Source organism: Chiroxiphia lanceolata, chromosome 21, assembly GCF_009829145.1.
Source record: "Chiroxiphia lanceolata isolate bChiLan1 chromosome 21, bChiLan1.pri, whole genome shotgun sequence".
Classification (NCBI taxonomy): Eukaryota; Metazoa; Chordata; class Aves; order Passeriformes; family Pipridae; genus Chiroxiphia; species Chiroxiphia lanceolata.
Window position 1 is genome coordinate 6,359,430 of NC_045657.1, and position 24,590 is coordinate 6,384,019.

Sequence of the window (24,590 nt, forward strand, 5' to 3'; positions counted from 1 at the left end):
GCCTTCAGCTATGCCAAAATATCCAAGGGAAGCAAAAAAATTATAATCTGAGGTCTAGCACATTTGGAATTTCATTGCCATCTTCACTAAGGACTCAGATTTATAAAGGTTTTTTTTTAATATGGCCTTAGATATTCCCCTAAGGGAAAGCTGGGTGGTTTATTTTTTAATGCAAATTAGTTCATTTTGAAAGAAAAAAAAGAGGTTTTCAGCTGCTGATGACCTTGACAGCAAAGTCAGGTCTCTTGCACAGCACAGCAGTAACATTTACGGGGAGCAAAGAGATGAGCAGCTCAGCTTTAAATTCTCAAGACATCAACAGTTGAAATCTGTGTTCCGACAACAAAATCCAGAAAAACAAAATAAGGAAGTTGAATGAACTGCAGAGAGATATGGCCCAAATGGAGCCAAACAACAAACAGGGAAAAATCCTGACCCAAACTTCCCCACACCCAGTGATGCTCTGCCTACAGGCACTGGGTCCAGGGAAGAGATGTGACTCACCATCCTGGTTTGGCTCAGGGGAACTGTGGCTCTTGGCATTCCAGAGAGTGGATGTGTTCCTGCTTCCCTTGCAGCCTTACAGCACAGCACACGAGGGAAGCTCTCAAGGGAACAGAACTGATGGGAGAACTTCCCAAAGCCTGTCTCAGACAGGCTCAGGATTGCTGCGGAGCAGGAGTGTATTTTTTTTTGGGTGTCACTGAATGAAGGTCCGAGGTCACTCCTCCCAGCCAAAAACGAGGCAGGAAGAAATAGAAGAACCAGAATACAGCTAATGAGTAAAGAAAAAAAAGTGGCTATTGTGACAGGGGAAAAAAAAGTGCTAGTTTGAGACAGTGGATGTAGAAAGGGCAGGAAAACTAAAGCAGGAACAAAGGTAGGAAGCATGAACCATAGGATGACCATGCCCATATTGTCCAGGCCCAGCCAGTGAGCTCATTTAAAGGGAAATGAAAAAGCCCCATATAATTTCCTACCGCTCAGCAATGTCTCCATATGAGAACCTCCACTTAATAAACTTTGATCGAGAGAAGCCTCCCCCCATGGAGGACAGTTCACAAGCACTCAGGAAATTAGTGGGATTATTGGGGCCGGGCATTTGAAGACATAAATGTTTTGGATTTATAAGAAACACATTTCATAATCACTCTGCCTAGCAGTAGTTTGGAAGGGGAGGAGACAGGGCAGCAGCTCCTGAATGAGTATGGGGAAAGAAGAAAGACTCAACTGTTCTCGAGAAGAAAGACCTGATTGTACTGTGAGGTTCAGAGGGTTTCACTGGGATCACTGGGAAGTAATGGGCTCTTGGCCTGCTTGTGGAAACCCGAGTGGGGAGTGCAGGTAGAGCTGGCTGGCTGCATTCAAAGGAACAGCAAATTGGGGAAATCCTATAAAAAGGTCTGGGCTGGAAAAGACTACAGCCAGAGTCACTTTGACTTTCCTTTCAGCTGAGCTCTTCGACTTTAAATGGGAATCCAACCCCAAAATCTTGTATCCCAAACTCTCTGCTTTAGTGCAAATTCTTATCTGCATGCAGCTGTTGCTTTGAAATTTGCTGCTTTTGGTTTTGTGGAGGAGGAGGTCTGTTTAACCTGGTGTTCCTAAGCAGTCACAGTGTAAGGCAGCAAAGAGAATCATGTACAGAGCAGTGCTCTGTGCTCTGAGCTGGTCTAGTTTGGTCTGATAGCCCTGAATTGCCACTAATTTATTGTTTCTGGGAAAATCCCTTTTCTTCCCCCTCTCTTTGCCTGTGTTTCCTCATCTCTAAAGAAGCATAAGAGACAAAAGTGCCACTAAAAGTCTTGATGGATGAGTGGGAAGTGCAGGAGAAGCGTAAGGCCTCATCCCCACCGAGCTGTGAAGCTTTCACACATGATGACATCAAAATGCTCCAAAAAATTAGCCAGTGTTGGAAGCTGACAACGGGGAAGAAAGGAACAGAGAGAGCACCTGGGCAGCACAATGCTGATTTACACTCTCCCAAACACTAAGGGTTAATATCTTCCTTTTGAAGGACACAGATGCCCTGGGGTTGTGGAAGAGGAGGGGAATGAAATCCTCTCTTGCAATAAGGAGGGGAATCTTGGAGTAACTGCCCAAAAAGTGCGTCTCCTTACTCTGAGTCAGGAAAGAAACCATGCCAAGTCTATGGGATTTATTTCAAATTCTGGCTCATTTTGACTCCTATTAACTCTAAACGAAGACCAGCTGGGATCAGCCTGCCTGCCCCAGCAGCAGAGCTTCGCTGTGAGGGCGAAACGGCCCCTCAGCTGCTGGAGAGCAGCCTGGGTTGCTGCAAGCAGTGGTTCCCTGGGGACTGGGAGAGCTCTGTGATTCCCTGTAGGGTTCACAGGGCTCACAGGAAACTCACGTCCACTCCAAAGGCTTCAGTGGATTTGGTGGACTGAGTCACAGAGAGCAGAATAGCTGAAAAGGGGGAAAAAAAATCCCCCACAATAAAATCTCCCAAACAACAAAATCCAGCATGCACCTCTCCATAAAATGGGATGTTTAGACTCCCAGAAAAGGCTGAGCCTGAGGCCACCTGCAATGCACTGGTTATCGAAGCATGGGGAGAAGCTGATTGCAGGGCAGAGGTGCCCAGGGATGACCATGTTGCTTCTAAAAGGGGAAGGAGAGAGACCTGGGACTGCAGCTCCACAGAGAGGCATCACCCTGACCCTTGGTCTCATCCTCTTCAAAGCACATTTGACTGCATTCCTGAGAATCTTGATTCACCTTTGGTTTTGGATGTAAGACAAATACCTGCCTATGGCTTTGCTGGATAGTGCTGGGCATAAGCAATCATACCCCAAGGCTGTGACACAAGGACACACCATGGCCAAGTGCAAGCACCTTCAGCCCTGGAAATGGCTCCAGTAGAGGATCTGTCCCTGCTGATGTAGCAGCTCCTGGAAAGGACAGGCTGTAGGGCAGGACAAGTATGGCCTGTTGTGTCCTCTCGTGGTCCCCCTCGACCACCAACTGACCTCCTGCATGGACCCTGGGCAAGTCACTTTACTACCTTGTGCACCTACTCCTAACACGTTAATCAAGGGCAAGATTAGGAGTAACACTACTCGTTTGCTAAGATTAAGGGTGTGAGGAGCTCAGTTACCACTGACACCCTGCAGGGCTGTCACAGCCCACACCGAGTCCAGTGTTCTCCATTCCTTCCCCTGCTCAGTCAGTGGGTGACCCCACACCCTCCAGCTGAGGGAGTTCAAGAAACTTCTTTTAAGTAAGAGCTCCACAGACAGCCCACGGTCCAGGGCACGAAAAACAGCTTTTCCAGGAAACAACAGCTCAGCACATTATCAAAAAAAAAAAAAAAAAAAAGCATGAATTCCTGCGTGAAGAGCAGAGATTAAAACCAGCAGTGACTCCAGGATTGTCCTTCAGCAGCCTCAGTGTTTTCAGGGAGCTGAATGCCATGGAACTGATGTGGTGCTGCCAGCTGTCGCTGAGCTCATGTGTGTAGAGTGAATGGCTGGATTCAGCGACAGCAGAGCGAGGAGCTTTGTTGCAGAAAACCTTTGAATCATGTTTTCAGTGGCAGGAAACAGAAAAGAACAAAGAGCAAAAACCACTCTGGGACAAATTCTGCTGTAAGTGATGTTTGGACAACTTTGTACTAGAGCAATGTGTCGGGTGAGAAGGAGCTCCTGCTCTGCCCACACGCCAGCCTCATCTCGGCTGGGACCACAGTGTGCCATTGCTGGAGCAGCTCTGCTAGCTCAGAGAAAAAGGTCCATCCTGGCTGGCAAGTCCTCCTTCCACTTCAGGATTATAGTTTGTAGATGGGGCAGAGATGAGAACACGACGGGAAGGATCCTTGGGGCACCATTCAGCGCTGTGTGCGGGGAGCGATGGGTCTGCGACCACAGTTCTGGAGCCAGGAGTTCACTCTGTGCTCTGTACTGGGCTGGAGAGTGGCTTGATCCTTTTCAAAGCACTGAAAGTTCCCTCAAAAAGCCTTCTCAGATCTCCACCCCAGCCCAGCTCTGTCACTCTACCCTCCTGAAGAGCAAACGAAAGGACTTTGGATCTTGTTGCACCAGAGCAAAAGGATTTATGGCCCTTCGAGCTCTTTTGGGCTGATGGTGCACATCTGCACCACACAGCAGGGCCGGCACATGCAGCCAGACCTTCTCTGATGTAATTGTTTATGGCAATTTAGACCACTGGAGCGTCTGGCTCAAAGCTTTCCGAGTCCTGACGTGGCTTGAATGACACTGCAGATAGGATTTCAGGTTAGAAAGGAAGTGGAAAGAACTCGACTCCCAGTTTTGCTGAACAATGAGGGATTTTCTTGTTTCGGAGCATGTTGCATTTCAGTACTTCCAGGCTCTCCAATTGCTTTCCTGGAACTGTAAAACCCTTGCTATCAGATGTCTGCCATGTATGACAACCGGCACATTATGAAAACCACAGCGCAGAGCCACGGAGCGCAGCTGGAAACCCACCACCTCCCTGCTGCCAAATGGCTTGGGCCTTCCTCAGCCACTGCTGGATCCCTTGTCCTCCCAGGGAAGGGCTGAAATGCCGAATTTTCCATCGGTGGAGAGGAGAAGCAGTGGGGGGGAGCACTTTTTGGGCGTAAGGGTTGTTCTCAGGGCCCACTTGCCTGTGAGCAGGTTGCTGGTTCCACACCAGTGACTTCAGCCTCTGGCTCTTACCATCCTCTGTTGCCACGAGCAGCACCGATGGGCAGCCAGATCCTTTGTGAATGCATGGTCCTCTCCAGTAATTCTCAGGTTCTGTGGACCATCCCCTCACAGCCTTACAGGTTGGCAGACAAATCATCTTTTTATTTTGGCCAACCACACTGTGACACTTGCATTGCTGATGGGTGCCTTGCCAGGGTTCAACAGGCTGTTGTACCTTTCAGTCTCTCCACATACTGAGGAGGCATATCCTTGTCTTGCATGGCCCACAGAGAAAACCTGGATCTCCAGGGCATGACTCCTGCTCCCTGCACTGTGGACCCCGATGTTTGTCTCCAGCCAGTCTCTCTGAATGCAGATACCCTGGTGCTCTACAAGGGGAAGGGATTTTCAGCTCTTTGCTGCTCCGAGGAGCCACCAGAGGACAAAGAGCCACGTTCAGAAGAGAGTCAAGGGCAAGTGAAGGCAACAAGTTAGGATTAGAAGAAGATAGAAGCCACTGGGAGGAGGTGAGCAGCTCAGGAAAGGTGCACATCTCCGATTTAAGTTTGGAAATTTCAACTGGATCTTGCGCTTCTGCTCTGATGTCTCTCTTATGACCAGGGGGCAACTGGCCCATTCCTCCACTGAGCAGGAACTGGAGCTGAACGGAGCAGTGTGAACTTGGACAAAGTGACCAAAAGATAGAGGATACTCACTTATCTCAGCTCCAGCTGCCTCGAGCCCTGCCAGCCACAGCTGTGAGACTCATGGACCATCTCAGCTGCCAGGTTTGTTTGCTGAAATCCACAGGCTTTGAAACACGTACAAACTGCCCCTGGAGACTCGGATGGGGCCTCCCTGATGCTTTTTGTTTGAGATTCAAAACCACAGTGGAAACCGGTTTTCAGATATGTTAATATTGGAAATGGCTGAGCGAAATTAAAGCTAACGATCCCTGAAAAACGTTTCCTGAGTGCAGAGGGAAGTTTGGTTGTGCTCAGGCATTGTATCAGCATTGGGATGGCTTTCTGGAAAATGAAGCCTTGCCCAGCAAAGCCAGATGTGTCCCTGCTGATCCCATTGATTGCTGGGTGAATGTCTCTCTTCTGCATGACCCAGAAGGGCTGAACAGACCCTCTGAGCTTTCTCCAGTTTTCGAGGGTGCTCCATTACATCCCTTCCTCTGCCAGATCCAGGGAGCTCCAGCATTGTGCAGGCCCAGGAACCAATCTCCTTCCCTCAGTTGTGCTGGCCCACTGCCACATGGCATGTGAGCTGGTACGTGTCCCGCCAAGTTCCCCAGCTCCTACCTGTTCTGTGGCTGCACTGAGACTCTGCCCCAGGCCAGAATATACAAAACGGGCTGAAAATGTACCAGCAGTGAAGTCACATCATTTCAGAGCCATCAGGCGCCTCATTTCCTACATCTGTCAGGAGGACACTTGAGAGTGAAGTGCCACATTCCTGTAGACATAAGCAAAATAAAGATTAAGACTAAACATGTCCTTGGCGTTAAGGACAAATCTTCAAGACGTGGTGTTACTGCAGGGACTTGTGGTGAAAAGGGTTTTTCCAGAGGCTGTTGCTGTCCATGCAGGGCATGTCTCTGTGTGTCCCTTCCAGTACAACAGGGCCAAGTCAAGGCATAGTAAAAGCTTGTCTCTGTGTCCATGGCTGCAGATGGGCATCAGCTTCCTCAAGTTAACATGAATCTCTTCCAGCAGCAGAAGATGAGCTAAAACTCCCAGATGGAGGTCAGTTTGTTGTCACATGTGATTGCACAGATCCTGGTGTGTGTGTCTCCCAGGAACAGCACAGAGGCATTGACATCTCCCCTGTCCCCTTTGTAGCTGAGCAGGCTATCCCAATACTGGAGCAGAGGCAACATCTCTAGCCCAGGAAAACGTCAGTGGATCCAGGCAGGAATGTGGTGAAGCACAGATGTAAGGACTCCTGGGTGTCATGCCAGGAGAGACCAAATGAAGATGTAATAGCTAAAGATGAAGAACCTTTGAACCATTTGAACTGAGTATTGGACAGCACAACACTATCACATCGCAAGTATTAAAACCATATGCAACATGTGTGATGTGTAATCACACAGTATCTGCAGCACACCCAAACCCAACATGCCTCCTCCCCACAGTCCAGGCACCTCCAACACCTTTCCCCAAGCAATTTCTGAGCCACTGTACAAATCCTGCATGGGAGTTTGTCACCTTGACATTTGCCCTTGGGTGAACACCTTCACGACTTTTCCACGACAAGATTTTTTGCTTTCTTTGTTCAGCAGCCTTAAAGCCTCCCTTGCACTGTGCAGTTTGTGGTGGCTTTTTTTGCATGTCTTCCAGAGGATGGCTTGGCTGGATATTCCAGCTGCCATCCCTCAGCTGAAAAGGATGGGGTTGAAGTTATCTCTAGTTGTTTGCATCTCTGCAAACCTTATCTAAGGGAGATCCCGCTGATATTTGTACTCTCCATGGGAAGGTAGAATGGAAGTCTCAAAAAGAAAAAAATGGGAAGAGAAAAATTATTTGTACTTCTGTCAGAGGACTTCCAGATTTGAATGACCTCAGAGTGAGGCACAGGAACACCAGCCTGTGTATTAGGTAACGGAGTTTGGCAGGGGAGGCAGCACTATCTGGAGCCTGTGCAGGTCTGAAAGGCTGCTTGAGTTTAGGCATAAGGATATACAAAGAAGCATATTAAAATAGTAGATGGAAATATAGCACTCTGCAGTAAAAAAAACAAAAGGGAGTGATTATGAGCAGGAATCTTGGCTCATTGACTCAAATTTTTTTTAAATAAAACAGAAAACAGCATCATGTTCCCAGGGACATGCTGGCAAACAGCAGGGATTGAGTCTGAGAGAATCTATATTTTATATTTTATAACTTAATATGGCATTTCTATGATTTTAATATTTTTATTCGTTCTTAAAACATGCACAACATAAACATGTGAACCAGCCAGAAGTACAGCACATGAAGGGCGACTGTCCAGCTGTGCCAGCCTGCAGCTGGGAGGGAGCTGAAGTATTGGGGACCACCCCATGGTATGATCCCAATCCTGAAAGGGCTCCCTGTGGGTACAGGGGGCTGTGGCCAAGGCTGGCCTTATTTGGGACAGGACTACAGGCTTATTCTGCACATTTATGGTGCTGCATCGCAGCTTTAAGCCAATGTTTCCACTTTCTAGTTGAGTCAGTGTTCAAATCCCAACCTCAGCCCAAAAATAACATAAATCCATCTCCTTTTCTGCTTCCATCCCCTCACACCCTTCTCCCTGCTCTCTTTTTAGCCAGCCACAACGTCACCAAAAGGAAAATCAACATGCTTCACCACCGAGCATCCACCCAGCGCTCGGCGGTACCTGCCTGCTCTGCTGCCTCCCTCTCATCCCAGGCTGGGATTTCACAGCTGCCACCAAACATGGGCTACTCATTTCTTTCCCACGGATGTGTGGGGTGGGAGCTGGGATGTTCTGAAGCTGCACAAGGGATGAGACTTGTGCTGCAGGCAGGCATGGCCTCCGGTCAGGGTGGCTGCATCCCACTCACAGCTGGGCCATCCCTTTGCAGGACAAGCCCCATGCTTCTGAAAAATTACATCCACGACAACAATGACAATGAATAAACCATGCCATTAAGCTGATAAACCCCACATTTCAACCAGAAGGACCTGACTTTTAGAGCAGCCCACTGGGGCACTGGGCAGAGCCATCCACTACCTGGCATCACTGACTGAGCCCCAGCCAGACCCTGCCTGGCTCCCACTGCTCTCATGTCGGGGCCAGTCACACTTTTCCTTTCTATGGCACCGAGATCAGACGTCCAAGCAAACCACACAGGCCCCTGATATTCACTGAAGGTTCAGGAATAATTTCCTGCTAATTTCACCTCCTCGTTTTCTATATTTAAGGGAGAGCCTTAAATACAGAATTATATATAAAATATATAGATAATATAAAATTAAATATAAAATATTAAAGGGAAGACCAGAAGCAAGCAAGTAATCATCAGAGAAGGCACAAGCTTGGTCACTTCCAGGCTCCAGGCCCAAGTCAGCTGTGCAAGCCAGGGGAAACTCAGCCCCTCACAGCCCTCTGTACCTCCCTCTCTAACATCCTGCCAGATCCATCTTACATGTGCAGGAGGGAGGCACTGTCCCAAAGCCTATGGCAGACCAGAGGAGCGATCCACATCTCAAGTATGTCCTGACTGGAAGACCAAACCAGCCCCCAGATGCAGTTTTTCACAAAAATGACATACTTTATGACAGCATTTGCAACAAGTGACATCTCAGATGGCCTCCTGCCCTAAGCAGTGTCCTGGTTCACACACTCATCACCATAGGGAACCCATGGATCGCCCACGGGCTGGATTCGCAGACTCACTCGGACACCTGTGATTCCGGGATATCCAGGAGGTCCTTCTTTTCCCTTCAGTCCTTCGTTGCCTTTTTCTCCTTTCTCTCCTTCCAGGCCTTGCTCTCCTTTGTCCCCCTGTGAAGGAGAGGAGAGTGGGAGGTTTTCATGCCCACACAACACATGGGTCTCTGTGCATTGCCTCTTGCAAGGAAAAACCCACCACATAATTAATATTTCAGGAGTCTGAGAGGAAAAGAGCCTGCAAGCAAAAGGATGAATGAGGATGAGTCATAATACACTTGACATTTAAAAAAGGAGCAAAACCAGGTTTCTTTTCTTTAAAATCTCTTGGCTAGAGGAGAAGGAACTCCCCCATTACACAGGGTAACCTGAACCCCTTTGCTTCTCCTGCAATAGGGCCTGAACCTCCCACGTGAATGAGGCAGGCAGACAAGATCTGAAAGCCTGCCTCGCCTCACCCAGAAGCCCTGAGCTTGGGATGCTGGAAGACTTTTAATAGGATGGGTTTGTCTGGAGTGGCTGCTTGGCTCTCACTGCCAAATAGGAATCAGTCCAGGGCTCAAACACTCTGGAAAACAGTGTCACCGTGCCCTGTGAAGGATTTATGGTCTGAGCAGTAGGTGCCCTGTCAAATCACTGTTCTTACAGTTACAGAATCATAGAATCATTTGGGTTGGAAAGGACCTTCAAGATCAGTGTGTCCAACTATTAACCCAGCACTGTCAAGCCCACCACTAAACCATGTCCCCAGCTGCCACTTCCAGGGATAGTGACTCCACCACTTTCTGTGGCAGGGCAGCTTATTCCAACGCCTGACTACCCTTTCTGTGAAGAAGTTTTTCCTAATGTCTAACTTAAACCTTCCCTGGTGAAACCAGTCTTGGAAATTTAGGAAAAAATCTGGCAGATAATGAAACTTCAGTATGGATCATTGACAACCAACTGGAATGCAGACCAGAGATACAATCACAGAAGTGTAAGAAGTAGTAAGTTTGGAGCTGTTTTTCTTTTATCAAGACAAATAAAATATTGTCAGTATTTCGCATTATTCAGTACTACCACTCCAGTTCTATACTGGGATCAGCACCTGCACTTTTGGAGCCAACCAGCCTTTACTGAGTCATTTTCCTCTTGCACCTGCATGGTGAGAGCTCAGCAACATCTTGTCTGGTTAAGGAGCAGAGACACATCTGGTTAACTGTCCAGAGACACATTTGGGTTGGAAAGAGCTGCTTTGGTTCAAGAGCTCCTGGGGACAGTCAGAGAATACAGAAGCCTTAACTGTCCTTAAGGAAGAGGTTTTTTGGTCCAACATTCAGAGATAAGCAGAAATAGAGACACATGGCAAATAGATTAACTAGAATGAAGAAATAAACTGCATTGTTGTGGGATAGGCTGCTCTTTCTTTCCATGGGACAAAATTGTTGGCCTGTTTGGAAAGGCTGGCTGTGCAGGGACAGGAATCAGAGTCCTGTTCCAAAGGCAAGGTAGCAAACTCACAGCAGTTAGAGCCCTGAGTGAGCACCTGGGGCTCTGCCAAGGGGAGAGGGATATGGTTTCTTTACTTGCTAACATTGTTCTGGTCAGTGGTGCATGGGAGAGTGATGGGCAATTCTCGATTCCCCTTGCCAGGCCCAGGAATTCCTGATTAGTTGGAAATTTGTTCTGTAAAGACTCAAATAAAACAGACAAATTGTTGGAAACCAGATTTTGAAGAACTTGACCTTTTTGGAGATCTGATCAGATGCCAAAAACGTGGGTAGAGGAGTGAAACAGGAGGAGTTTGTTATGTGTGCTTGCAGAAAAAAGTCCTTGGAGAGAGCAGGGCAGAGGCTGATTGCACAGAGGACCCAGTAACCCCCTTGGCTTCATGCTGGCCCTAGGGATCACAGGGACTTGAGTGCACAGAGATGTGTGTGAGAGCTGACACTCCACGAGACTGAGGTTTACCTTGATCCCATCTGGCCCAGGCAGCCCGCTGTCCCCTTCCAGCCCAGATTCTCCCTGCAGACAGAAGGAAGCACCATGAGGCTGTGCCTAAACATGCTTTTCCCTCTGCTTTCTGCAGCTGACTCATGGCAGCAGTGGGACTGCAGCAATGGGAGCCCAACCCTGCACTTTGACATGTGTCCTATCCCATACCCTAATGCTGAACAAGCTTCCTCTGGAGCAAGAGCAAGAATTCAGCCTCTTGCTTTATTCTGAGCCATAGTTTCTCCTCCACGGACCTGCTGCTGGCCTGTGGGAAGACCTCCTTCCCTGTGTGAAAAGGGGCTCAGTCTGTATTCATGTAACTTGGGGCTTCCCCATCCTGCTCCAACAACCGACCTCAGTCCTGAGAAGGGACACAGACCCTGGAAGCCTCAATCCATGCATTCATCCCACCCAGCTCCCTCCCACACATGCACAGTGTAGCCAGTGTTTCCCTGTTAATGCCTCCTTCTGCTCCAGCATCCCCTGCCCCTGTGGACACAGCCCCTGGCAAACAGGAGGGGTCTGTTCCCACATCTGTTCCCACACTGCCCCTTTCACACGAGAGGGTGTCACAAGTGTCACTGTGGCACCCCAGAGGCTCACGAAGGCTGGTGATCTCAGGCTGACAGACTCTGTGGGGAAGGGGCTTCCACCTCCCAGAGAAGGAACAGGGGCCATGAGGGTTACAGGATGCCCAGGGCAGGGTCTGCCTGCCCAGCTGTGTTTGAGCAGGGACAGATCCTCTGGGGAACTGTCAAGGCACAGAAGCCCCATGAAAAGGTGGGTGGCCATACTCACCCTTTGGCCAATGAGACCTTGCTCTCCAGGGACTCCCAGCTGGCCAGGATCACCCTAAAAAGAAGGAAACTCAGGCATGGAGACAAGCTGTTTGCTGATGGTGAGTGAACATGAAGCACGTCCCATTGCACTCCTCATTTTGACTTTTTCTTTCCTTCTCTCACACAAACACCTTCAGTTTTCAAGGGGGTCCAAAGGCCCAGCATAGGGAGAGCACACAAGGACACCTCTGACAGGCTCTGTTGCAATAAAGCTTGAAAGGACAGGGGTCAAGGAGCGGTCTATGCTGCCTGCAGGTATTCCCTGGGCATGGTCCTTCCCAGACAAGCAGCAATGCTGGGTGCAGTGTGGGGTGGTGGCAGACATGACCAGAGCGAGGGAGAAGAGACCCAACAGCTCTTTGAGCCCCAGCCCCTGGAGGAAAACCTGAATCTTTGATGGCACCAAAAGGAGAGAACCAGAAGACTGGTCTGCAAGCGATGACTGCCCAGACCAGCCTTGGTTCAGCTCCTTCCAGCTTGGAAGCTCCAGAAGGAGCAGGACAGGACTCTCCCTCCCCGACTTCCCGCAAGGACCTGTTGCACTGACAGTGGGTAAAAGGGTGTCTGTGCAAACCATCGTGTCCTGCTCCCCAGGAGGGCAGCCAGGAGCACAGGAGCTGAAAACACTCGAGCAGTATCAGGATGCCAAAGGCACAGTAGCTCCAGTGAAGTGTCAGAAGATTTGCCAAGGAAAACATGGCAAAGGATGGGGCTGGGGGTGAGAGTGAAGAGCAGCACGGAGGAAACTGCATTTAATCCCCACATAGAGTCTGTTCAAAAGCTCTGCTTGCAGGAATGAACCTTCAAACCAAGGGGGTTAGAATGAAATAAAAACTCCTCTGAGCTGCTCAGCACAGGGATCTTATTCAAACAAAGAGATGGCTTTTATAGGCCTTTCCATGAGGACAAGAAGGAGAATTCATAGTCTGGAGCAGGGCACCCTTTCCCTGCAACCATCAGAGGACCTCAGTCCCCACAGAGTTGAAGCTTGGAAACTGAAGGTATTTTTAAGTTTGGGACCTTCCTAAGACACTTCTGGTTTCAAATCAGAAGCTGCCTGGATCTCTGGGTCTTGAGGACTCCCTTCTCCATTCAGATTTTGGATCTGCAGAGAGCTGAGCTTCATTTCCAAGGCCCTTCACAGTTCTTGAGGCACAAGATCCCTGGGACGGTGCTTCTCCCCAGCACTGATGGCCTCCCCCTCAGGTTGGGGCTCAGGAATTCGCAACCAAAGGATAAAGTTAACTGGACTTTATATTTTAAACTTTATCTTTTGTTGAAAGCACTTTCTGCTTTAGCTGCTGGAGGGCAAACCTGCAATGTCACTCAGCCCTGCAGGAACACAAGTTGCTATTATCTCCCCAGTCTGACAAAGGAATTTCACTAAGGGGTTTTTCTTACCTTCATGCCAGGTTCACCTGCAAGGCCAGGTTGTCCCATTGAGCCAGGCGGTCCCTGGGAAAAAAAAATAAATCCAAGACAATGAAAAAGCCATTGTAACTCAGTAGAAAGCAAGATCAAAGACATAATTCCTTTAGCAGAGCCCTCCTGGGACAGCTGAGCCCTGGTTGCAATGCAATTACCTCCTTGGAGCTGGCTCGGGGTTCGCAGCATCAAAGAGGCCCAGGACCCCTCGTGCCTGCTTTCTGGGAGGGCTCTGATCAACTCTCACACCTTCCCCTCTCTCCAGCCTCCTCTGCCAAGCACCTTTCCCTACCCCCTTCCAGCCCCTCTGCTTTCTAAAGTAGGTAACCACACTGGAACTAGCTGGGAAAGAGGGGGAAAGGTCCAGAATCAGACTTGAAAGCCCTTTACCAGGGTCCAGACTGGCTGTTAACAGTGGGTAACAAAAATGCTTGGCTGTGCTCTTGTCCCACTTCTCCATCAGCACTGGTGTGAGCAAATTTTCTGCACCACGTGTCTTGTTTTGTTGAGGGTTTATCTGCCCCAGACTCCACAGCTTCAGGCTGAGCCTTTGGCCCCTATTCCCAGAGAGCCAGGGGCATGATGGTGCTGGCAGCTAAAGGGAGCCAAAAGCAGCAAGGTTACACTGAATCCTCCAGCACAAATTTTGGCCAGGTTAGCCTTGACAACCCTCACTCACTGTCTCTGGCTGTACTGGGACAGAAAACATTGAATACCAATGGCTGGGATCAGACCAGAAATCAGGCTGGAGTAGCAGAGGGAAAGTGCCTCCTTCCTCTGAGAGGGGCTTGGCATCCCTCAGAGAGCCAAAAATGAGTGCCTGACCTGGGAAATTATGGGAAGCAAGATAGGAAGATGGGAGAATGACCTTGCAAACTGTACTCCCTCAGTGTCCAGTGCCATGTGCAGCCCCGTCACAGCCGGGTCATGGTCGTTTGCTATGTTTAGTACTGAGACCTACTGGGAGCTTTAATCCATGTACATTTTTCTCTTACCTCTGGGAAGCGTGGGGAATGAGCAAAACAAGCCCAAAGATGGGACAGTAAAGCTTCTCTTTAAAGGATTTGAGTGGTTTATTTACTTATGATATTTGCATTCCGGACAACAATCTCCCTTCTCTTTACAGTTGGGAATAAAGGAAAAAAGAGCACATAGTCAAGGGAGCTGCCCAGGGAATAAAGCCAGTTCCTGGCTTACTGAAATGGATTCAAGCAGAGGAGGGAGCAGGGTGTATGTTGGGTTTGTGAACAAATGGTCAAGTCACGCAATGAGAAAATTCAAGCTCCAATGAAAGCAAAAATCCTGGTTTGGTTTCTCCAGAGGTGCCAGTGCAGAGAAAGGCTCCTGGAAGAGTCACGGATTTGAATGAAGCTCTGTACTTTCTTGGTTGGCAACATCCAGAGTGGCTGGGTAGCAGCTTTCCAGCTCCCCAGTGTGGTTTACCACGCTGAGAGCTCGCTCCATCCAGTCTAGCAGCCATGAGAATGGAAACTTTCATGACTCACACCCTTTGCATAGACTGCATTAAAAGCCACCTTTGCTGCTGTTTTCACAACTGAGTGAAACATCGTGTCTGTGTTACAGCTCAGGACCTATGGAGAGGAGCTACCAAAGGGGGACTGGCACACCTGGTATAAAGAGCCAAGAGTGTAATGCTCAGTGGGAGTGAAATGGAGCCAAAACTGCTGAGGAGGTAGGGGGAAATCATGGAGGCATCTCCCTGCACTCCATCAGGGCACTGTTTGGCAGCTGCTGCTTGGTTGTGGTGTGTTTGTGCCACTGCTTCATGGCAACGACAGCCCAACAGCACCGTCAGCAGCAAAGGCGTCTCTGAGCTTCCTCCGCTGTGCTGGGGCTGCTGGCAAACCTGTGTCACGTCAACAGCAGCACCAGGGAGTGGGGAAGGGCCAGTGCTCAGTTTGAACTGTTATTCTGCTGGGTCCCTGACTCTGCACCCTGGTGCAATAAGTTGGTCCGTGGTGCGGTCGCCCTTAAAAGGTTTCCCTTGGTGTGAAGATGGGTCTGCATGTCCCCCAGCTGGGTGTCTGTGGCCTGCGATTAAAGTGATGTTCTGATTTCTGATTTCCACTGTTTTCTTTGGAAGCTGACTTTCAGACTTTAGGGAAATCCTTCCTGATAGTTCCACACCTCCAGGTGTGGAAGGATGTGCCCCTGCACATTTACTCCTCCCTCAGTCCTGCCACTCTTGATGCAAGGGGAAAACAAACGGGAGCAAAGATCACACCTACCTTATGCCCAATTTCTCCCAAAGGCCCAGGTGGCCCCTGTGGTCCTTGTGGACCCTGAAAAACAGACACACAAGACTCCTTTCATACATGTCTTCATTTCTGAAGGGCCATCACTTCCGTGGTCTGTAAGATAAAACACCAGCTCCCCCCTACACCTCAGAGGAGTTATGCACTGTGCAAGAGCTGGCCAGTGAGATGGAGAGGCAAGCAATGGGTGTGCTGAGGCACCTTAGCAGGCAAAGAGCTCAGAAGACCTTTCATCTTTCTGGCTCCCATCCAAAATAACTGCAGTTGGCAACTTGGAAGTGCCTGGTTTACCCACTCCCTTCACAGTCCAGGATGGTCCCCACAGACACAGAGAGCAGGAAGAGATCCCTCTTCTTGCTTTGGTGGTCCTGTTGACCCTACTTGAGGTCTGTGTCTTCCCCTGCCACCCCCCAGTGCCTCCTCCCAAGCTGTAGGCTCAGTTCTGACACCATCAGCCTCCCTCCTGGTTCCCCTTCCACTCAACCTACCAGCCCACTCCAACTCCTCCTGTTACATCTGGCCCTGCCCCAGTCCCAATCTTGCCCTTCTTTTCTCCCTTCAAAAATCCACCCCAGCCTGTATCCTACGCTCTCCCTGGCTGATCCATGGCCCCCTTTTGCTTTTCAGGGGTCTGACCTTGTCTTTCCTTACGGCTCCTAGGACTCTAGCCAAGTCCTTCACATCTCTGACCACGCTGGAGTTGGCAAGGACAGAGAGGCTGGGAATGGGATAAGTGGTGGGGAGGAGACAGACAGAGAAAGAAATGAAGTGTCTGTGTGTGCTCTAGGAAAGAAAGAGGAAGAGAGAGTGATAAGACACTTGCCGGGTCGCCTGGAGCCCCTTTTGCTCCTGGAGGTCCGGAAGGTCCTTGGATACCCTGGAAAAATTAAAAACACCAGGGTCAGCTCCAACCCCACAGAATCCTTCATGGCTTTCAGCAGTAACGTGCATCTCATAAATGCTCCAGTAAAAGGAGGTGAGGAGGTGCTGTTTTAAGTGTGAGACACTGTCCAAATTCTCCCTCCTGAACCGGGACCCAAAACTTACAGACTTGAGTGAACCTGAGGTTACGGAAGGAAGCACAAGGGATGGACACTTACTGGGAAGCCGCGTGCTCCAGCCTCCCCAGTCTCCCCCATCTTGCCCTGTGAACACACAGTTACAGCAATCAGGAGCTGGGAATGTGCCAACACACCCGCGACACTCTGGCCAGGAGAAGCTGCTGTTCCCTGGGCACTGGGAATGTGTGGGTGCCCCACAGAGAGGACTGACACCGTGCCAGGCTTGGCAGGCTCTGGCTCTCACAGAGGACATACCTGCAGCCCATCTGGCCCCGGCCTGCCTGGCTCCCCTGGTCGGCCCTGGAAAGCAAAAAGACAAAGTCATGTCAGCAGGAGCACAAACTGTTGGTGATGCTCTTCTGCCCCAGCCCATCTGCTCCTGCACATTTTCCAGCAAATATCCCCTCCAGTTCCCTGCAGCTTTTGAGAGGACAAATGCCCACCATCCTGCCCCAAGGAACACCCCAACCAGCAGGGAGCGTGGGCAAGGGCCCCGATGCCAACATTGGATAGATTTTACTCTGGTGGCAAGACAGGCTCATCCTTGCTGCTTGCTCCTCATGGAGCAATTGAACATGCCCTGGAGGAGGAGGATGAGACCTCGATCCTGCCCAGAGCATTTCACAGCACAGCTCAGAGCAGCCTTGGCACTCACCTTGACACCTCGTGACCCCGGCTCGCCCACTGGTCCATCAGGCCCTCTGGCACCCTGTAAAAAGGTAAAAGGGAGGCAAAAATAAGAACATAGAAGCTATGTCTCACTGGAAAATCCAGCTGTCACTCTAGTCTTGGCCACCAGGACAGTCCATGAGATCAGTCCTGGCTAAGCCAACCTGTACCTGCTTGTGTTGAGCACAGCAGTTCAGAGCCCAGGACTCAAAAGATTCTTTCTGTGTTTTGTTGCTTCATTTCTCACCGTTACCAGCACACAGAACTTTTTATTCCTATTAAACCAACTACCAGCCACAAAGCAAAGCCAGAGGAAAAAAGCAGGCCAGGAACAGCCTTATTTTCAGACAACGGTTACACGACAACAGTTTTGCAAGGCAGAGACTTGTGGTTCCAGCCTTATTGATAGCAAACCTCTGCATTCCTAGAAACCTTGCTTTTCCAACTGCCTCTGCCCTTAACACTTGGCATACCACACAATCTCATCATCACAATCAGGGCAATAAATCTACAAAATATAGAGGCACACAAGCCCCCAGCATACAGTACTTTCAGACTGCCCTGGGCCCCAAATTCCTCAAAAAGAGCAGGGTATATTTGCTGGCAGCTGAACTCCAAGTCTTCAGCTACAGCTACTTGCTAGTTAAAGATTTGGCTGCTGTTAGGGACCAGGCAGGTGCTCATGCATATGCAGGTAGGGAGGAGTTCAGCTGGCTGTGCCTGCTTCTGCAGGTCTGGTCCCATGTCTGGCATCTCCTCCTGGATGTGCGAGCGTGTGGAAGGCACGAGGAGCTCAGGAGGTGTACAGGACATGCACCCTGCTGCAAATGAGCAGGTGGGACTAGCTACAAATGAACAGTTCATGGCACAGCTCGAGCGTTGTTGAGGAAGGGGTGTCCTTGTTCCTCCAGAGTTCTAAGCAAGGGGAGCCCTGGGAAGAGGGGAAGATTGTGAATAGAATCAATGGTTCGAGTTGGAAGGGACCTTAAAGACCATTTAGCTCTCACACTAATTTCAGGAGAGTTGAACACACAACCCTCTGCACCATTTGACCCCCAGAAACCAGTGTGTCACACTGACAGAGAATAAAGAGCCACAGTGAGAGAAAATAAAACAGTTAAAAAGGGCATATCAAGAGACTATTAATGGGCTTCATGTTCATAATCAGGTCATTAGCTCAGTTGGGACTCTTAGGCGCTACTGCAATACAAATAATAAATAAAAACACAGGGTGGTGTTAGAATGTAGTGGTAAGAGGAATTCTGAGAGCTGGCCAACACAGAAAGAGAGAAAACAGGAGCCAATGTGCTTAATCGGGATGCAAACCCAGTGCCAAAAGTAATAACAGGGCTAGGGAGCCAATGCCTTAGAAAAGCAACTCCAGGATGACAGGCAAAGAGAGAGACTCACAAAGAAAGGCACTGTACAGCAGAAATGTATAGGAACCTCAGCCAAATTATTACAGCAGACAAACACTGTCAATATAAAATAATGCAAAAACTTCTACTGCACTTGGCAAAGCTCTGTGCTGCTGAGCAGAGCTGAGATTAAATAACCAAGAGCCTGTCTTGCATTGCCAGTAAGGCACAACTCTAAAGAATGCTCAGCCTGGTCTCCAGGACAGATGGACAGAGAAGGACTGTGCCCCAGATGGGAACCCCACAACCAAAGGGGGTGTTTCACAGGTTGGGGCTTTGCTGCACTGACCTCAGGCAGCTCTCACCAGCCCAACACCCCAAATGCTGTGGTTCATGCTGGCTCCTAGATCAGAGAGCAGTAAAGACCAAAAGTTTTATTAATCCATGTCCCTATAAACCTCAAAGCACAATGACATAAACCAGAAGGTCATTTAAAAGCAGGGCTACTGACAGCTCGAGTCAGACAGCCCTGTAAGTTTGGGTGGTGGGAAAGCAGGGCTTGGAGGCATCTTGGGGCTGTGTGGGGTGACTGGGACACCCAGCAAATACACAGACCTGCCCATAGGATAGGAAGGTGTCAGCATGGTTATGATGCTGGCACTCTAGGAAAGCATCCTGCTACCCAACTGCTCATCCTCCCTGGAAAACAAACTGTTCCCCTTCTCTTTGGGCAGCCACTCAGACTACTCTGTGCAATTACACCTTTACTATCCAAGCTGATGTGGTGACCTGCGTGTGAAGCAGGGGAAGGATGTGCAGATGGGGAGGAGTCCATAGCTCAGGCCTGGAAGAGGGAGTGGGGATCAGAAGCAAGCGGGACGTGGAAATGACAGTGATGACCCAGGTTAGAGGTTTCTCTTCCAAGACAGATCCTGTCAGGAAGGAAACTGGGATGTGTCTGGCCCTTCCAGACCCATCTTCTGTAGCCCGTCCTGCCCTGTCCAGCCCCTTTGCCACTGCTGGGCTTCTCTAAACTGGGTGGAGGCTGTTGGGTGCCCTCAGTACAGCAGTGAGGGCAGTGAGGGCTGTGGTTCTCAGCGGTCCAACCCAGCAGGGCTGGCTGGCTGGGGGAGTGTTTACAGTATCCTCGTCTCTTCCAGCAGAACCCCGTCACCAGCATGGCAGGATCTGCCAGGGCAATCTCACTTCACAGCAGTCACCTGCCTAATCCCATCACAACACAACTCATCAGCATTTGACCTAAGGAAGGAGAAGGTGACCCTCTGTTCGCAGATGCACGTGGCAAACTTCATCTCCAGCCTCCTGGGCTGAAACCTGGGGCAAAGGCTTTCCCTAATCCACCCTGACAGGGAAGGCTACATTTAGTCAATTAGTTAAATCTTCAAAACTCTCTATTACTGACAACTGTTGGTCAGAGATGAGTGAGTGAGGTCCTGGCAGCTCTCCAGGGAGATCCCAATGCCAAACGCTGCAAGGCACAGCACGGTGCCTTCCCACCACAGACCTGGCAGCCTGGCCTTGCAGGCAGGGCTGAGCACAGCCCCTGGGCTGCCCTTGCAGCCTCAGTGCCCCTTGGTCAGTGGGTGCACATGCCAGGACAGGATTTCCCTGAGATGTGCAGCTCTACCAGTAAGCCCAGACTAAACAAGGTGCTAAAATGTTGGCCAGGTGTGAACAGTGTCAGCTCACAAATGCAGTGGAACTCAGCTCCAGGCTTTGTAACTTAGGTTTATTGCTAGTACAGGTGAGGCAACAGGGATACATCCTGCTGCTAGAGCAGACAAGGTTCCTGCAGAACTAAATACTCAGCAAGGTGCTCTTGCAGAGCAGCACTGCACTTCCCCCTGTTCAAACAGCTCCTCAGAGCTCCAAGAGAGACAGTGACGAGCCCATGAACTGCAGCACGAAGGAGCAGTCAGTAGCTCCTTTCCAGAAACCCAAAGCTTCTTCCTTACCCCTTTATCCAAATACTGATACTTCACTATCACAGTCTGGCCAAATGAAAAGCCAGCAGATGCCTTGAGTGAAGCCAAAGGGAGACATCGCTGGCCATGGATCTGGAGCGAACCTGTCCTCAAACACTTCCAGTGCTTTCTCAGTCAACTAGAAAGATCCCTGGAAGCAAAACAATACACCCCTGCTTCTTCTCCATGAAAAAAACTCAGCTGGGCCTGGAAGAAAGCAACTATTTTCAGGTTTGCTTAGATAACACCGCTTTACAAATCCCTGGCATTTACAAATGTCTGCAGTTGGTGATGCTGGGAAGCGCTGGGTCCACGTGGCAGAGGCAGTGGTCCCTCCCCTCTGGCACAGAGCAGCAAAGAGCTTGGAGTGCAGGTGTTCTCCCCTTATCTCAGCTTTGCAGGCTTCACCTGGGCAGCAGTTAATGCAGGAGTTGGATGAATGGTGGAAAAGAGAAATATGATTTGGGATTTGAAAAGCTTCTCTTGTATCACCTGAGCCAGAACCCAGCAGTGAGAGGATAACATTCCAGAAATACTGAGAGGCATCAAGGCCAGGAGAATAGGGCAAGATAAGGCACTTAAAGCAGGATTTCAGGTGCAGCTTTATGATCTGAGTTGCCAAGTCCTGACTCTGGCTGATATTTAACCTTTTGCAGAGATTCCCAGTCTTTCTGATGACATTTTCCTCAGGAGAACATGCTGCAGACCACGCATTTTCCTGCTGCGAGGAGCTGATTAGAAGAAATGTGCTTTAGGATTTAAGTGAGATAGGGTGAGCGAGTTGCTGAATCAGCTGCCCCCAAATTTAAACCTTGATTTGGTTAAATAATTAGTTTTAAGCATGTACATAGCTGTCACTAGCTGAATGTTAAGCACATGTTCAAGTGCTACACTGAGTACAGATGAAGGAAAATGAGCCTGGGTTCACATGTCCAAATTTCTTGTCCTTAGGGAAGAGCAGAGGGAAAACCACATTTGAGGAAGATTGTTCAATATCAGTTTGGTGGACTAAACAAAGACTTGTGAAGGAATAACAGCTCTGTCGGGACTAAAAAAGAAGGTTAAAATTTTTAAAGAATTTTCTTTTTAAAATATACATATCTTGACAGTACACAAAAGCTATCACATCATAAATGCAGACCCCTAAAAGTCTCCATTGTTCTTTACAATCAAAACCATATTTGCTATTTACATTTCCTTCAAAAGCAAATTTGCTTTAATGAAGCATCCATAAACAGAGCTCATGGAATTCATAAACATCTGGCAGGGGCTACATTCATGTTTCCACTCTGAATTGAATTACATCCCTTTTGTAAGCTGGGATAGACAGAGGCTAATGTTTGAAATTACAACTGGGGGATCATTTCCCCATCCTGAGAAAACCAAGAGCTGGAGTCACAGGACCAAGTAAGCAAACATAGAATACTGTGTGCCTGGAATATCTTTGGAGAGTATGAAGAAAAAGAAAACATGAGCAAGAGGGATAAAACCCAGAAATTCTCCAGGCAGGAGATCTGCTGGTCCTTACAATAGTGACTTCCCCACATCATATTCACTGAAATCTGTGGGATTTCAGAGCAAAGGCCAAGTTCCTCCTCTCTGCTGGGAATCTTAGAAAGGATGCCTGTCTGTCCCACAAATCCTGTATTGATTATATCACTGCAGTGCTCAGACACATCACATCTCCACCACTGCACTTCTGGTTTGCAGGGCTAGGATGTGCTTTGAAGTCTGGGTTCCCTGGTGGGGGAATGTCCAGAGGGAGCGACTGGCACAGGGTCTGCTGGACTGAACACCTGGAGAGGAAATGTAAACCCAGGCCATGAAGCTGAAGGGCTCTGTTACATGGTATGTCATTTTGAGGATGGCCAGTGCTGACAGCAGTTCAGTTGCGGTCCTGCAGGATTTCTCCAGAGGGTTTGGCACTCTGGATCCAGCTACACCCAAAGGCAGGTACCTGCTGTGCCAGCCAGACTCCTTTCCTAGGAGCTGAATTCAGCTCTGCTCTTGGTTTTACCTTGTGTGATGATAAGAGATACTTCCCTTTGTCATTCCTGGCAGTAGCAGTGGAACTGGAAACAGCCTGGTTGGCTTTGCTTTCCTGGAGGGCTGAGGACTTGAGGCCAAGGCAGATGTAAGAAGCCAAAGAAGGTTTATGTAAGGGAATCTTGCACAGCCCAAGAGCCAAACACTGTAGTTGCCCAAGGATGCCTGCTGTAAGGAGCTCAGTGCCAGGGATGTGGTTGGCATTCCTGGCTGGCAGTGGGGACGAGGCAGTGCTTGGGACTCCTCTGTCACTGCAAACATTAAAGACACTGGCTGAAGCATCTGATCCCCTTGGAGGACCCACCTCTCCAAGAGCCCACACATTTGCAGCCTGAATTCATCCAGAAGGTGTTTTCTGTTCAACTCTGTGCAAGTTTTACCTTGAGGTATTTTCCACCATCCACTCAGAGCCTCCCATGAGGTAACACCTCCAGTTTCTCATCCGTCAGGATCATGGATGTCCTGGAACCTCACTCCTCAGGGGCCCCTCTGAGAGTGAAGCTGGGGAGTGAACTCCATGGGCCTCCCCATCAAGGAGAACAGAGGCATGGAAGCTGTTCTTCCCAGTCACAAGTTAAAAGCTGAACCCTGACATGCATCTGCCAAGCTTGGATGTTACTGGTGTCCTTCTAGATGTGATTTTAAAGCTTAGAGCAGTTCCAGGGTACATAACTCTGTGGTCATAAAGCTTCCTAATTGGTTATTCCATTTCCTTTTGCTGGTTACAGCTATTTGAAGAGAGTATTCACTCTGGCATAGGGAAACATAGGCAATCCTTGGCTGTCCCAAATTCCCCAAGCAGGACTTGCAGCAGAAGCAGAGATTGGAGTAGGTAAAATGTATGGTTTACTCCAGTGTGTCTCTTTGAAAATGAAACATGGAAGCAGATCCTTGGAGGGAGAAATGCAAAATATGTTGTTGTTGGGGCCTTCAGCAAGAACCCATGTGTGCTCGCTATTAATACTTTGTAAAGCAGCTGGACAGGGAAAAACAACCCAAAGCAGGGATGGATGCTCCTGCAATAAATATCCAGTTGGAGAAGAAAGATTGAAGAGCTCAGCAGGACGTGGGTTGGATGTCACAGGCAGGAAAACAAGCAGCTTTGGCAGGTCTAGAGGTCATTCTGCTGTCGGCTGTCACCCAAACGGAGCAGGAAGCACCACACAAGAGCTGACTCAGAGTGCCTGGGAGGTATTTATTGGTGTAACAGGGACTTGTAGCACTGGCAGTGATGCCAGTTGGTACCATCACCCAGCACTAGGCTGGGGGTGCCCTTTCCAGGGAGTCACACATGCTTACAGTGTGGGACTGTTGAGCTACATCAAGATAAAACCAGGGCCTTGTGTTATGGGCTGGAAAAACCCATAGAAAGACACAGGATGTGCTTATAATTTGATTTGCTGACAGTGCAAAGCACACCTTCCTCACAGCCCTGCAGAGCCCTGCTGGAAGTTATTGATCCTGTGAGATTGGAAAGGGAGACATGGGAAGAGCAGGCTGCTCAGCTCCCTGTCAGCACCATTTCTGCTGACCTCATCTCTTAATTCTATGTCATGACATACCATTTCCCCCTTTATCTGCCTCTGGTTAATCACAGCACTTCACATCTCAGCTCCTGTCCCTCCCTTGGCAACAGAAGCACCTTTTCTGGTCTTCTACCTGTACCCTTTTCCCGACTCAGATACGTCTCCAGATGATTAAATCTACACCATTCTCACAAGAAGCATCTGTAAACAGCGTTTTGACACTGCAAATGGTTGGAAAAGACAAACTGGATCACTTCCATGCTAACCTCCACACTGGACACCCCTCTGCCCATACACATCACTTGTATTCACATCCCTGGTAAGACTTCCTTCGAAGCCCTCGTGTTTTATGCACAGCAGCAACATGGCTGTGGCAGTGCTGCCCAGCTT

General features: G+C 49.3%; 1 protein-coding gene across 1 annotated transcript in view; it reads right to left on the bottom strand.

The window, feature by feature from the left end:
- COL27A1 (collagen type XXVII alpha 1 chain) overlaps window positions 1-24,590 on the bottom strand; it is a 144,906-nt gene that overhangs the window by 25,348 nt on the left and 94,968 nt on the right. Inside the window, exons 29-37 of the mRNA XM_032708054.1 lie at window positions 17,272-17,325; window positions 16,872-16,916; window positions 16,656-16,700; window positions 16,379-16,432; window positions 15,529-15,582; window positions 13,256-13,309; window positions 11,814-11,867; window positions 10,992-11,045; window positions 9,048-9,155 (exon numbers count right to left, since the gene is read on the bottom strand). Of these exons, the coding sequence (XP_032563945.1) occupies window positions 9,048-9,155; window positions 10,992-11,045; window positions 11,814-11,867; window positions 13,256-13,309; window positions 15,529-15,582; window positions 16,379-16,432; window positions 16,656-16,700; window positions 16,872-16,916; window positions 17,272-17,325 (522 nt within the window). The remainder of the gene's footprint in view (window positions 1-9,047; window positions 9,156-10,991; window positions 11,046-11,813; window positions 11,868-13,255; window positions 13,310-15,528; window positions 15,583-16,378; window positions 16,433-16,655; window positions 16,701-16,871; window positions 16,917-17,271; window positions 17,326-24,590) is intronic.